This window comes from Calidris pugnax, unplaced genomic scaffold (assembly GCF_001431845.1).
Source record: "Calidris pugnax isolate Ruff unplaced genomic scaffold, ASM143184v1 scaffold95, whole genome shotgun sequence".
NCBI lineage: Eukaryota > Metazoa > Chordata > Aves > Charadriiformes > Scolopacidae > Calidris > Calidris pugnax.
Window position 1 is genome coordinate 6,488,876 of NW_015090885.1, and position 15,425 is coordinate 6,504,300.

Here is a 15,425-nt window from a genome sequence, read left to right on the forward strand (position 1 = left end):
GCTCCCCATCCCGGCGCCTCCCGCTCCGCCCAGGAAGCGCCCTTTGCCCGCGGAGCAGGAAGCTGCTGCCGGCGCACAGCGGGGCGGGCGCCGGGCGGGAGCGGGCGCCCTGCAGGTAGGGACGGGACGGGACGGGACGGGCCTCCCGCAGCCGCTGGGCTGGGGGACAGGGCGGCAGCGAGGGGCAGGGCCGGGGGACCCCGCGGGGGTCGGTGCCGGCTGTCCCGGCAGGCCAGCGGCACTGAGAGCCGGGCTTCAGACCCCTCTCCGAGCCTTTGTCTGTGGGCAGCTGCGGAGGAAGGAGCTGCCGGAGGAGAAGGGGAGGCCAACTTGCCCCTTTTATAGACCCCGCTCTGCTGTGGTTGCCATCTCGGCTGCTTACATCCCGTACCTGTAACGCGGTTCCCCCCCTCCCCGGTCCATCCCTGTCACCTGCCGCAGAGTAAATTATTCTCATTCCCCGGTTTCCACCCAGTGCCTCAGAGGGCTGTTGCAGACAGGCAGCTTTGCACCCCTGCTCTGTGGAGAATCTTTGTTCCCAAAATCTACTTAGTACTTGCCCCCTTCTGCACATCCCCCTGCCCTTGGGTGCTCTGACAGTGTCCTCTGCAGCAGCCCTCCCCTTCTGCCTCCTGTGTCCATCTCCCAGTGCCCCCCAGCATCCCAATCTGGTGGGCAGGAAGGCAGCCACTGACAAGTGCTGCAGTTTTTGAGCAACTCTGAGAGTACAGAGAAAGGAGGCTCTCACCATACCCGAAAGAAATGTGTGCAGGTGCATAATTAACTGTTTTCTGTGATAAAAGTGTCTTCACCTTTTGATTTTACTGCAAGCCTTATCTATCCAAGTCGATAGCTGGGGAGAGGAAGATTTGAACCTCTTTTTCTGAATTGCAGGTTTGTGCTGTTGTGCCTGGCATGGCCGTGCGGAGCCACTGACAGCACTTCAGGAGCAGACTGTGGAGCAGGAGAAGCTGGAAGTATGGCGCTCTGCACCAGGATGAGTCCCATAACCTCCACAGCTTGGCACAGCCACAGGAGAAACGCAGAGCTGAGTGGCTGGAAGAGAAAATAAGTAGCTATTTGCAAATAGCTAAGGTAAAGAACCTAAGTTGTAGGACCCAGCTAAAAAATCATATATATGCTGTCACAATACCAAAGCCAAGGCCCCAGGAACAGTATGGTGTGTTTGCAAAGCCCCTGCTGGGGATCCAAATTAGACACCCTTCATATCTTGTTTTAGTAAAGCTGTGGATGTTGCACACAGTAACCCCACACACCCACATACACAGGCGTTCTTCCCATTTCGGTTTCCCCATTCAAGCAATAACACAATATGCCCCACGATACGCTTCTTCCAGTAACAGACAAAGTCCCTGAAGCACTGTCCCCTCTGTGGATGAGGTTTGTCCCCTACTTTCAAAGAGATGACTGTGATCATGGGAAAGGAAGAAACTCTTCCTTACTCCAGACTAGCCTGTTAATTGTGTAAAGGTTATCTGCTTTCTGCTGAGCTGCCATAGCGAACCTGAGCATAGGAGTAGTGTGTCAATGGCAACCTGAGCTATGACATTTTGGCAGGGTCAGAAGGGAGCTCTTCCTTCTACCTTGGCTGCTTTCTTAGATGTTTCCATGGGTGCTTGTTATTGGACATTTGTTGGATGCTGGTATCACCTCTGAAACGCTGAGGAATTTGTTCCTCCGAAGTACCTGCTTGTTGACAGCTTCCAGAGAGCATCCCTGCTGTTTGTGGTTAGCTGCCTGGGGGAAAGGTCTGTCTGTGGACAGGGTTTTGACTCCCCCTGCTCCATAGCGGGGGTGGGCCATCTGGCACATACTGCAGCATGTTGTCCCGGTTTGAGGTAAAACCGGATCAATTTTGTGTTCTGTAACTTTGCATTTTAGTTAGGCCTTTTCTAACTCTCTGAAATTAACGGCATATTGTGGAGAAAACTGTTCCTTCTCAGAGTGATAAGACCAATGTTTGTGCTACATGCCAGGGAATGGTATGTAGAGAGGCCCTTGCTTATACTTATTGCTATAACAACCAAGGTCAGCCAATTTTCGTTATTCGCCCCTTAGAGGGTCGGAAACGGAAAAACGTAGAGGGGTCACATCTGTGGGGAGGAACGGACAAGACAGGTGACCCAAACCTGACCAACAGGAGTATTCCATCCCATCTGCCCCATGCTCAGTATAAAAGATGAGGGATCAAAGGGTCAACTCTCTTCCTGTAATGGCCGACGTCCGAAGAGGACCCTGTCTGTTCATCTGCCTTTGATCCCCATGTGCTCCTGATTCCAGAGCTGGAATCCTGCTCCTGTCCATCACCGAGTCCACTCTGGGACTTCCCCAGTGCCTGCTGGTGACGGGATCGTCATCCTGGGAGCTTGATACGGTTTTGTATTTATGTTGTATCTATTTCATTATTTTCTTCTCTTTTATTTTAATATTATTTTTGATTAAAGTAGTTTAGTTAATTCTAAATTTTTCAATCTCCTTATCTCTTCCTCTCCTCTTTTGGGGGGGGGAAGGGCCATCTGTTGGTTCGGTTGCGGTGATTTCGGCTGAAACCACGACACATGTAAATACCTTGGGCAGCTGCTACTGCCAAACTGTTGCAGCAGACATTTCTCGGTGGTGGCAAAGTCCTGAGAGCTTTAGGGCTGCAGAAAGCCACCTCACAACCTCCCTTTATATATCAGCCTGGGACTGCTGGAAACGATCCATCTGCAGGGGTGGTCCACTTCAGCATTCAGCAAATACTTAAAGTAGGAACTCTAATTATTAACTTTTAAGGATTTTTTTTTTTGGCTAAGGCTTCTTTTTCCCTTGTATCCTAATTTTTTTCTTCATGGCTCTGCAGTTCAAGATTGCAGTCTTTCCTCTTTTACTTGCTGCCTTTCTTTCTGTCCAGCTTTGCCACCCAGGAGCAAAGACTTCAAGACTAGTGGTTTTATAATCAGTGGAAAACAAGGTCCAAAGCTGTTCCCATCATAGAATCACAGAGTCATATTCCCATAAGTGATCTCAGCTTTAGCTGGGATGCACGTTAGTTTCAGGTCCTAGATTCATCCTCATGGTATCCTTTCCCTGCCATCTTTGACTCTTACTTTTTAAAATAAAGAGGCATTTTCTTACCATTGTATTTTCTCTGTTCTGCCTTTTTTCTGCAGCAACTGCTAATGCCCGCCCTCTTGATGCTAACTGCTGTTGCTTACTGTTTGTCTGGTTTTGGCCTTAAAACAGTAAATACTGGAGAAAAAACATCTTGTCTTCGGTGCTGGTGGTGTTTGTAGGAGCACCCTGCCCAACAGCAGCATTCATGGCGGTTGTTGGAGCTCAGTAGGGACACCAGGCAGGGAGGTAGCACAGAATCCAGCTAGAGCAGACAAGACACCAACTTGCCTGTTTTGTTGGGTTTTGCTACCTCAAGCTGAGAGTCTTGGAAGAGAAAGAAGAGATGAGGTATCAGGTAAGAAAATCAGGTTCTGGTCACCAAACAGTCATTGTCCATTTAAAATAATATTAGGAGAGTAATTAGTCTTGTGGTTGTCATTATTAAAGAAATGTAAATATGACTGGGTTTTCTTGTTTGCTTACACCTGTATGATTGCTGTCAACCAGTTCTGAGTCCAGCATATCTGGTGTATGTCCTAATGTATATTGCTTATCAGAAGAGGGGCAACCTTGAAGAGAAAGTATCTGAAACCAGATACCTCAGTAGTGCTCTGCTTGTTCTCCGTATTCAGCACTGGCAGTAGATTTTAAGACACATGACAAGCTTTTGCCGAATATTCAACTAAGATTACTTTTGTTTTCTTTTGTAAGAAGGATTCCTGATTGCTGAACCTGACCTAACTGCCCAGATGGACCAAGGAGAAGAACAAGATCAGGAGGCCTTGGAGGAGACATACATGGGTGAGTAATAAGTTAGATAAGTTTATAAACACAGCAAACAAAATGCTTTTTGAGCTGCCTCAGTGTTACTTAAGCCACTTTATTCCATGCAGCTTATATTGAGGCCCACTCTTTCTCCCTCAGGGCAGGCAGACAGCCTGCCTTTGTCAGCCTGCTGTTAAGAGTACATACGAGAATAATAAGAAGACAAAATGTAAAGATTTCTTGGGGGCAAGGAGACACCTATAGCATTGCCCTTGGCTTCTGCTGTTTGTGGCACATCTGCTCTGGGTCACATGATGACAACATACAGCCTCTCTCGCAGCTAGGTTTCCATTTGTTCCCAGTCTTCCCTTTACTGCTTCTCCTACACGATGCAGACTTGGTCCCTTGGAGAACAGCTTTCCCATTCTCCGCTGTGCCTCTTCCCAGCAAGAATTACAGTTAGAGTTGTACTTTTTTTACAGATGGTGAGCTTCATCCCCTTCCAGATCACCTTGCAAATGCAGATCAGCAGGACATGTTGGCAGCAGGGTCCGGGGGAGGAGAGGAACTGTTAGGAGACAGCCATGGAAGTCAGAGCAGTTGCCCAGAGGCACAGCAAGGTGACTGTGAGGAGGAAGAGGAGGCTAAGCTGCCTTGCTCTGATATCAGCCTGGTGAGAAGACAGGAGAGAAGGGTGGCAGCAGCCTCACGGCGAGCCGCTCGTGTAGAACGGCCCACGATCTGCTCTGAGTGTGGCAAGGGCTTCAGTCGGAGCATCCACCTCATCCAGCACCAGCGAATGCACACTGGGGAGCGCCCGTTCCTGTGTGGGGAGTGTGGCAAGGGCTTCAGCCAGAGCTCCCATCTCATCCAGCACCGGCGGGTCCACACGGGCCAGAAACCCTACACCTGTGCTGAGTGCGGGAAGAGCTTCAGCCAGAGCTCCAACCTCCTCAAGCACCAGCGCATCCACACCGGGCTCAAACCCTACGTGTGCAGCGAGTGTGGGAAGATCTTCAGCGACAGCTCCACCTGCATCAAACACCAGCGTATGCACACAGGCGAGCGGCCCTACAAGTGCCCGGCCTGTGGGAAAAGCTTCAGCCAACACTCCCACCTCCTTCAGCACCAGCGAGCCCATGATGGCATCCGGCCTTACGCCTGTGGGCAGTGTGGCAAGTGTTTTGGGCAGAGCTCCGACCTCATTAACCACGCTCGTACCCACACTGGTGAGAAGCCTTACAAATGCAGCCAGTGCGGCCGGGGCTTCAGTGGCAACTCCAACCTCATCAAGCATACCCGCATCCACACCGGGGAGCAGCCTTACCGCTGCACCCAGTGTGGGGAAAGCTTTCGGTTCCAGCCCCAGCTGGTGCGCCACCAGAAGCACCATACAGAGTAGATGGTGGAGAGGAGAAGGTCATGTGGACCGTAGGCAGCTACCTGGTGTTGGGAAGACACACAGCTGCTCCCTGGACACCTCACACAGGGCATGAATTTTGGGGGAGGGAGCCCTCAGAGCCTGTGCCCTTTTTTTCTGGGTCAGTCTGTTTGTGAGCACTGCCCAGACACTTGAGCAAAGAGGGAGGCCGCTGCAGAACGAACTGTGGTGCAGTTCACTGAGCCCCTCTTTTGGGGATGGAGAAAAGAAAGGTGCTTGCGGTATGGTACGTTCCAGGCCAGAGAGGAGAACATAGAAATGTTCAAAGGATCAGTGCCTTTTTCTGTTATTTCTAGTGGGGAATGATTTTTATCCCAGTAAAAACCAGCTAAAATTGGTACCTGTTTTCTTTACAAGCTGCCTGAGTTTTGCCCTCACAGTAAGGCAATCGCCTGGGATGATCGCTCCCCTTAGAATCCACGTCTCCCGCTTGCCGGTATTCTTGGATTTAGGTGGTGTTAATTAGCATCTATTTATTTTAAAACCCCACAACTCTGTGCTGGGTGCCTCTGCGTACTTGTTGTGGGCCCAGCTGATGCTCTGTTGGGGCCACGTCTATGGAATGATATTTTTGCTGGGTTGTATGGTTGTTAAATTGGCAATTCGACAAATTACACTGCTGTTTGACAGCAGCAATTAAGTAAATTAACATCATAATAGGTTCTCAGATTCTTGTGTCGGTTCTTTTCTGTGTGGCACTTTATGAATGTTTTTATAAGACTCTAAAAAGTATTTAGGATGACTTTTTTAATTGTGAGCTTCTAATTGTCCGTTGATGAACAGAAAGAGGATGATGTTTGAAAAATAAGCTATGTCAAACTGATTTTATATTAAATGTGAAACATTTTTCCTTGCATAAAAATTTTAACTTAAATGCTATGATTTTGGGTTGTTAATGATTATGAAGAGGTAATTTATAACCCGATTTCTAGATTTTCTGCGATATTTTTGCAATATTTTGGTTTTGACATCTTTAATAATGACCTTCTAAGAATATGGAGAAGGCGGGATTCTGAGAAAGCAGAAGGAACTGACCTCTGAAGACATCTTCTTCACTTTGAGGAGGAGAATACTACTACTGGGAGTCTGTCCTTAAAAGGAATTCTTGCTCAGGCGACCGCTTGGTACGGGGGAGGAGAGAACTGGCAGTAATAACAAAGATGTTAATATCTCTAGCACGGAAGAACTCCCTGTAATCAATGTGGCAGTGTATACTGAAATGCCTGTTCCACCCACGGAGCCAAACAGGAGAAGAAATCACATCGTGCTTTAGGCAAGAAAATGAAGTGATCAAATCTGTTGTGCTGTAGAATTTTTATTTTCAGCACTGCATATAGACCTAATGCTAATAATGAGCTTTCACATGGAGATGAGCTCCCAAATGGGGGATATCACTAAGGGCAATGCCCAGCTTGGAGAGCAGAGGATCCTGAGGAACCAAGCAAGCTGTGAACAGTGGCCATCTGACTGGAATTAGTGGCTGAGTAATGCGGATACATCTATACCACCCTTAGCCACCAGCTGCTATCACAGAGGGCACAGCTTCATGCTCTGTTGGCGGCAGACCTGGTTTAAGTCATTTGGTCTCGCTCTACTCCCACCTTCCCCCCTAGAGCCTGAGTTAATACAGCTGTGCTGACTAACTGCTCACATGGCTGTGCCCTAAGTCAGATCCATAAGATGATGCGTGTTTTTTGAATGGCAGGCTTTGGAGAGTGCATTTTAAACTCCATTAGCCCAGTCTAGACCATGGCCTCACAAGCAGTAGGGTACACACCACTGAGAGGCTTGGTGTCAGAGGGGAACAGGCCAAAAAGGAAATAAATAACGTGTCTGGTATTGCTGTTAGTTCCCAAGAAACACATCATTTAAGATGTTTATTACTCTCCTTTTTTTTTTCTTCTTTTTTTAATGTAGGGAGGACTAGAGCTGGAAAAGCCTGACACGTTGCCTTTATTGCCTCTGCAGTCTCCCAGCCCCATCAGGAAGACACATACCCCCATTGCCACAGTCTGATGGAAACTACAATTAATTTCTCTGGTGCCTATGCCACATATACTGTTAACAAAACACGTATTTTATTCTGAATGGCTGTTCTCCTCCATAAACTGGCTGAAAACATGTCTCTTGCCTTGAAGTTGGACTATCAGCCTATTGTGCTTGTTTGTGGAAGGAGCAAAGCAATGCAATGAACAGAATGGTTACACCTACACAGTAAAAGGCACCAGGGGCACAGAAGCTCAGGTGAACTCCTTCCAAAAATGCCAGGTTGCCATCTAGCTAGACATGGTTCAGGCTACAAGTTGTTTTTGGTGGGCCTGTGCCCTAGTGTCCTAGACATGTAGCTCTTGCAGGGTGCCCTAGAGGACAGCCTTATTCAACCTTGTTCTAATTGGTCCTCCAGGAGCAATTAGAGTCATTGGATGTGGACTACTGCAAACAATTTTGTGCCAGAATATAGTATAGAAGTACACCAGAGCAGATGATCAGGGACTGAGCACACAGCTTCGCTGCGGGGGGGCGGCTATATTACACATTTCTGTAGATATAACCTAAGGGTACTAATCAGCTAAATAAGATGATCAATATTCATGCAGCATTTCTCAGTTGCCTGCGTTGCCACTCGATGTGTTGAAGCACACCAGCATGTTCCCCTTCGTTTTGATCCTGTGCTTGAATTTAGAGCTTATCTGCAGGCAGCTGTTTTCCTTTCTCCTCCAGGCTCTCATTACCAGCTGCTTCATAAACACCAGTGTCCTCCCTCATTAGCTTAAACAATTTGTCCAATATCTTGACCATGAATTCTTTCTGGTTTTCCCATTAATCAGAACAAGTTTAATCATTAAATCAGTGTAATTGAGATGCTCAAACAGGAATTCAGTTAAGTTGAGCTGCAAGGGCTGCTTCTTAACTGATTTGCCTGCAAGTAAAGTTGAGCTTTTCACAGAAGTGCGTGGATCTCAGGTCTCCCCAGCAATACTTGGGATGCTACCCACACTCTTCCTTTCAAAGATCTTTGCAGCAGTGCAAAACCATGTTCATGCTCTTCAAATACAGTTTGAAATGTGTTCTCTGCATGCTGCACATGTTGAACTTTTAGACTTCTGATTTGTTTGAAATCCTCTAAAGCCTCTTGTTGTTTGGAGCTCTGTAACTCCAGACTCATTGATATGATGAGGGAAGCTGGGATGCTTGGGAATTCTTTCAGCTACAATGTGGCATCTTTGCTTAATTAAGAAGTGTCTCTCATCAGGATGACAGGTTGTCCATGGAGACCTCTTGATTACAGGGCCCTGCTGCAGTAACTTTCCTTTTGCCACTATTCACAAGAACCAGACTAACTTGCATCTTACTGAAACTGGGGAATGAAATTTTCCACTCAGGCACCATACTGACCTGAACAGAAGGCAGCCTCACATCTCTCTTCTCAGAAGTGAAGACGAAAATTACCATGTATAAATATATATGTCTATTAAAAAAAAACAAAACAAAACAACAACAACAACAAAACCCCATCCAACTAAACAAACAAACCAGATTTTGCTCCCCTGGTACTGCTTAGAAAAATACCTTAGGCCCTGCTACCCACACAAGTTCTGTCACTCTCGTTGTCAGGTGAAGGCCTATCTGTGCATGGGACTAAATACTCTACTCTTGGTCTTGGCAGCTCAGTCCAGAAAAGATGCAGGTTCTGAGTAGTCCATCAGTTGGTTCTGGCTGCTGGGGGAGCACAGTGCAGCCCCTGCAAATCAAGTGCACTGGGATGCTGCGGACTGTGGTTTGCTAATTTGATTAGTTTTACTTTCTCAGAAATCTTGAGCACTTGACTGTGCTGATAGTTTCAGCTCAAGGTTCTGGGGCTCTGAGTTCTAAAGAAAAACATCCCGGGTACAGGCCCACACATCCTTTCTGCACACACTTAGTAGCCAAGCAACTGCATAAAGATTTGTAGGATCTGCATTTTAGGTAGGTATTCCTCAAATTTTAACTGTGCATGCAGATCCTTCAAAGTCTAAGATTGCCAAAACTTTGGAAGAGAAAAGCAGAAAGAGCTTATATAGCTAAGGTAGTCTTTGTTTTAGTAACAAAGACTCTTGCAGAATCTTACTCATCTGAAGATGAGAGAGGGCTTCCAGTTCCCTTTGTCAGGGATGATGATGGTGATGATGACAGGGGGCTGCTGTCAGCAGCAGGGCTGTTCCCTAAGGGGACCCTACAGCCAGCAGCAGCAAGCCAGGCTGGGCTATGCCCTGTCCCCAAAAGGGCACAATTCCACAGTGCCAGCAGCCTGCGGGCAGTTCTAATTTCGCTGACTTGTTTTAACCCATACTTCTTCCTCCATCCTCCAGTTGGAGGTCCATTTGCGTGGGACTCAAGTGCCTTTTCTGTGATTGTACATGGATTTAGTGATGACAAATAGATGCAGTGGTCCTTAGGTAGGACACAACAGTGTATCTGTAAGAGGTGAATCTTACAGCTTTTCATGCTACAGTTTTACCTGATCTCCATCTTACTGTTTGTTAACATCCTTGCCTAAACTTGCAGTTCCAAGGTAAGCAGGACTGAGGCCTGTAGAAATACATGTTCCAGCTTTGCCAGGAAGCAGGGAACTTTTAGAACTAAATAAATTAATCATTTAGCAGGCTCTTGAGTGTAAAATGCATCCAGTTGGATCTCAAACTCTCGCTACCCTGGAGTACCTATTCAGAGACAAGTGTGCTGACTAATCTGTTGCTCAAAGAGATGGGATAACTGGGACATGAAAAATCACCAACACCTGCTCTAGAGGGGCTGATGGAAACAGACTTGAGATATAACTAGATAGGATTTCTAACTCCCAGTGAGGACTAACTGAAAATACTACACCTCCTGCAATAAGTGGTCCTGTGCCACTTTAGGAAATTTTTTTCAGGCTCATGTCTCTAATTCAGAAATGGCCCTGAATCACAAACATGTACCTGCAGCCAAGAGCTCTGGACCAATCTGGTCTGGACAGAGAAGCATCTTACCTGCATGAGGGGTAAGAAGGTACTGCAGAAGTTACTGCCGGAGCAGTGAGGGTACCTCAGCCTTCTACCTTGCCAGCATAAACATCTCCCCAGCCAGAAAGCGACTTCCCACCGAGCTGGGTGACCTCTCGGTATTTCAGCTGTCACGTCTTCCTCACCTCTAGTTGTCTTCAAGGAACGGGCACCTTTCCTTCGTCATCTAAGTTTGGAGGTTTCTTCATTGGGGGTGGCAGAGGGGGAGGGCGGGGTGAGGGAAAGAGGAGGAATAAAGAGGCCCAAAGAAACACAGAGCACCTTCACCTCCCAGAAGAGGATTAATGGTGATTTTGAGTGTTAACCTTAAAAGATCTTTAAGGCTACACACTTGGCTTTTCACCAGACCTCCGACTCGTGCCGCGCGGCGGCCGTTACCAGCCGTTACCGGCCATTAGTAGCCGTTACCGGCCGTTGGTAGCCGTTACCAGGCGCTAGTAGCCGTTACCGGCCGTTACGGGCAGGGCAGGCCGCCAGGGGGCGCGCCTCCACCGGCGGCTCAAGGCGGAGCGGAGCTGCCCGGGCCGTTCCCCCCCGCCAGGCCGTGAGGGGCCGGGCCGGGGGGCTCCTGTGGGCCAAGCAGCAGGAGGTGAGTGGCCTCCCCCACCGCCCCTGTCCCCAGCACAGAAGGGGTTGAGGGGTGTTGTTTCGGGTGACTGAGGGGGCTGTGCTCCTCAGTGCTGTGCTCCCACCTGAGGGGCCTGGTGGGTCTCTGAGGAGAGAGCTTGCTTAAGTGGTATTTTTGGCTGAGGAGCCACAGCTGTCCGCTTGGAATCATAGAACACCGTGGGTCGGAAGGGACCTTTAAAGGTTATCTAGTCCAGCCTCCCCTGCAATGAGCAGGGGCATCTTCAACCAGCTCAGGCTGCTCAGAGCCCTGTCCAACCTGCCCTTGAATGTTTCTAGGGATGGGGCGCCTACCACCTCTGGGCAACCCGTGCCAGTGTTTCACCACCCTCTTTGTAAAGAAAGTTTTCCTTATATCTCGTCTGTATCTACCTTCTTTCAGTTTAAACCATTACCTCTTGTCCTATCACAACAGGCCCTGCTAAAAGGTCTCTCCCCATCCCTCCTATGGCCCCCCTTTAGGTACTGGAAGGCTGATGTAAGGTCTCCCTGGAGCCTTCTCCAGGCTGAACAACCCCAACTCTCTCAGCCTGTCTGCATACAAGAGGTGCTCCAGCCCTCTGATCATCTTTGTGGCCTCCTCTGGACTCACTCCAACAGGTCCGTGTCCTTCGTATGTTGGGGGCCCCAGAGCTGGACACAGTACTCAAGGTGGGGTCTCACAAGAGCAGACGGGCAGAATCACCTCCCTCGACCTGCTAGCCACGCTTCTTTTGGTGCAGCCCAGGATGTGGTTGGCCTTCTGGAGTGCTGTGAGAACACATTGTTGGCTTACGTCCAGCTTTTCATCCACCAGTACCCCCAAGTCCTTCTGGGCAGGGGACTTAGTAAGGTATGAATGTGAAGATCAAGCCTGCATTGTAATGCTTGTGTCTGGGTCCGTGTTTGCCAAGGGTATAAAGCTGGGGCGTTAGTTCAGTGCGCAGCCAGGAAATTCAAGTGGAGTTGTGATGCAGCCTGGCATTTGGGAGAGGTGTCCGGAGCGGGGCTGAGCTCGCTGGGGCTTGCCCAGCATTGCACTAGGAAACAGGTGGCCCTGGATTGCTTCCTTTTCCACAGGGAGCAAACAGAAGAGCCAAGGGATGACGTGCCTTAGGCAAGGAAATACGGTCCAGGGCGGGGAGCTGCGTGCAGTTCTCCTGCACCCGACTGCTGGTAACGCCTAGCAGATACGGATCTAAACATGTAAATGCTGTTCAGATTACATCTGCACACAGTGTGAGAGTCTGCATCCATTATTTATAACACAGAGACAAGATCTGAATGAGGTTACTTGTTTATGAGAAAGGAAAAACATCAATCCAGAGTACTGCAGACATAAGCACACAGGGGTCAAACTGCCAAAAGGAAAGAACGTGTCTGTAGAAAAAAAAGATAAAAGTTTCCCAATAAAATCCATAGGGAGAAAGCTTTTAAGTCTGCAAAACCAGGGGAGAGTTTCTCCTTCCTGTGAGGTAGTGTGGCTCCATGGGGTACTTCGAGGAATTTCTTGAATGAAAGGAGGCTGGGCAGAATGTGCTCGTATATATCTTCCTGTGAGCAAGGCATGAAATTTATGGAGGGGTCTGCTGCTTCACTGGAAAATGTTTGGTTTATTATCCATTCATCAAAAAAGAGCTGAAAACTGCTCCTGTAAACTGCTCATTTCTTAGCAAAATGTGGGCAAATTGTTTGCCTGCAGGGTAATAAAAAGGCAGATTGGCAGTAGCTTTTCCTGCTTTTATTCTCCATGGTGACAACTCAAAACCAACAACTTTGAAACTGCAAGCATGGCAAATATATGATGCTTGGTAATCGTGTATGAGGATATGTCCCCAAAAGCTATAAAAGTGTTGTATTTTCATTATACAGAGTATTATTATGTCCTTCTCCCCCCCACCATTTTGAAAAAAAAAGTTCATTATAGGAGAGAAGGGCAATTTAAGTAAAATAACAATAGCCAAGTACAGCAAAGCAAGCCACTCACTCACTGTATGATGGGGAGAAAATAGCTGTTGCAGGCAAGCAACAGCAGTGGAAAAAAAAAAGAACAACAACCCACAAACAAATCCTCAAACAACAGCTTATTGATAAATAGCATGAGGATTATACTCCTGGGCTGGGGCTTTCAACAGGACCTACGGAAAGTCATCAGCAGCGGGCACCTAACTCCCACCCCAGAGTCCCCACACTGTAGCTTGTGCAAACAGAACTCGAGATGAGTCTGTTGGGACACATGATGGGGACAGCGTTGGTGCTCTGTGGACTGGCTGCCTGGGACAGGGATGCACAGGAGGCTCCTTTCACCGGTGAGTTCATTTTGCTGCTTGGGGCACAGAGGGCATGTCGGTCTTGGAGCGCTAGTAGAGGCTTTGCAGAAAAAAATACATTTTTCTCTATAAAGTGAGCAGGTGCGGTGGAGAGCTACCACCAGGAGATTTTAGAGATTAAAACCTTGCCATTTCCTTGAACTGAATTTTGCTTTTAAAACGAGCTTGTCAACTTTTAATTCATACTTTTAAGCTCAAATATAACTAATAGCATCTTGGAAAGCCATTTGCTTTCTATGACTCATGAAATGCTCTTTCTCTCTGCCACTGCTCTCACCAGAGACAATGAAAGCTGAATACATTTGCTTCTATTGTTTGCACTTCAGAGCTCTGACTACAGCTGCCCTGGGGTTGAAAACAATAGTTACTCGTTTTGGAATTATGTTCAGCTTTAATTTTTAAAATGTTTCCAGGAACATCCCTGCTTGGGCTTGAGAGAGTATCTGGAGGGCCTGAGGTTTTGTGTTGTGTGTTCTGTAGTTTTTGCTTTTATAGGGGGTAAAACCATCTTTTCACAAAATGCCACTCACTCTACATCTAAATTGACCAGAACCCCCAGGCGCAACACTGAAGGTTAACTGGAAATAGCCAAGGAAAGCGGAGGGGTCAGAGGGGGATTACAAGCATCACAAAAAAATGACAGGCAAAAAGGCAGAGGAGGTGAAGGTCTCTCTTGGCAAAGGCCCCCGTGCAGGCAGGGGTGAACGACAGAAAGCAATTATACAGGTGGCAAGAGAATTCATATGGGAATCATGGCAGATTCCTTCTTTTAGTATTAGCTAACTTTATTCTTAAGATATTTCTGTTTCTGATGCTGGTAATCCAGCTGGCATTTTTAAGATCATATAAAAATGATAGCTGTCATGTCACATTACGTAAAGTGTCTATTTTATGATCTCCCAGGCAATGGGAAAGGAGCTTTAGGAGCCCCAAGTGACAATTGGTGGTTTCAACATCACAGCTGTTGTAGAAAGCACGTATGGCCTGATGGAGATGCTGTACCAGAGATTGCCGGAGTCATAGGGTCAGATTTGCAGCATCTGGCTTATGCCAAAGGTCTCTTTGCTCCTGGACCCAGTGAAAGAATGAGCTAAAGCCCCTTTAGCTTCTGTTTCCATGTCCCAAACCCTGGGCACAGAACAGATTCTCACCCCCAACCCTGTATGAGAGCTCCCTGGAGAAAAAGGAAGATAGCTCCAAGCGGTTTCTCAGCAAAACAATCTCAACATTAAATTTATTTTCAGAATAGCCCAGGCATAATAAACAACTGCTGTGGTGTGTTTATGTACCTGTAACAGTCTGTGCTTAGGTTTGACTTCTGAAATGTTCTGTGATTGCTCCTTTTCAGGGATCTGTATTTCTACACCCCAGGGGCTGTCCTGCATCTCTTCAGAGAAGCTTTGGGAGGGACCTTGTGTCAAGAGACATAGTCCTCTTTGAGGACATGGAGAGTTAGCAGTTACTTTGCTCAAGACAACCTGGAACCGTAGGAGTGGGCTGGGCAGCTTCACCAAGCAAAGCTCTTCTGCACAATGTCAGATCACTCTTACCAGAGGAAGCTGATCACACCCCAGTAATGGCATCCATGTATGGGTAACTCCCCTGATACTCCCTGAAAAACACGCTCACAGAATGTCCCTATTCTCCTCCCTGCAAAAGGCCAGTTCCGTCTTACAACGCCTGATACTTTCTTTGCTACTCCCTCCTTCAAATTTCTCTCGCTAGTTTTAGGTAGTTCTGGAGAAGACTGACATGTAAAAGTGTCTTTGGTGATTGCAAAACCATTTGTCTTACTTCTGTTACAGGTGAACTGGACTTGCCCACCCAGAGGGAGCTTGTTGGAAAAGGTCAGGAAAGCAGCGCAACTGCTGATCCACAGGCAGCAGAGTCACAAGCCAGAATGAAAACCACAAGTCAGTGAGCTACGGAGGGACCCAGACATCAGAGCAGGAGGTGGGACCTCTCGGGGAAACTCAGCACGCAGAGCTGCCCATGCTGGCTGCAGGGACGATGAGGTGGGGCTGGGGCACTGCTGATGGCCCTCTCTGACATAATAACAGCAACAAAGGCTGGCTTACTGTTCCTGTCCCCTACATTACGTGCCAGCACATAGACCTGAATAAT

General features: G+C 47.8%; 1 protein-coding gene across 3 annotated transcripts; it reads left to right on the plus strand.

Moving 5' to 3' along the window:
* The first annotated feature begins 1 nt into the window (after position 1).
* On the plus strand, positions 2-6,172 carry LOC106891049 (zinc finger protein 436-like). 3 transcript variants are annotated; one of them, XM_014947243.1, is made up of 4 exons: positions 2-115; positions 895-1,095; positions 3,829-3,918; positions 4,365-6,172. In XM_014947243.1, exons 3-4 carry the CDS (start codon positions 3,867-3,869, stop codon positions 5,282-5,284), a joined length of 972 nt encoding a protein of 323 aa, XP_014802729.1. In that variant the 5' UTR covers positions 2-115; positions 895-1,095; positions 3,829-3,866; the 3' UTR covers positions 5,285-6,172. The 3 variants fall into 3 exon arrangements, with proteins under 3 accessions (XP_014802729.1, XP_014802731.1, XP_014802730.1); XM_014947245.1 differs by having other exon boundaries at positions 3,832-3,918; XM_014947244.1 differs by lacking the exons at positions 2-115; positions 895-1,095 and adding an exon at positions 2,509-3,472.
* Positions 6,173-15,425: the final 9,253 nt, after the last annotated feature.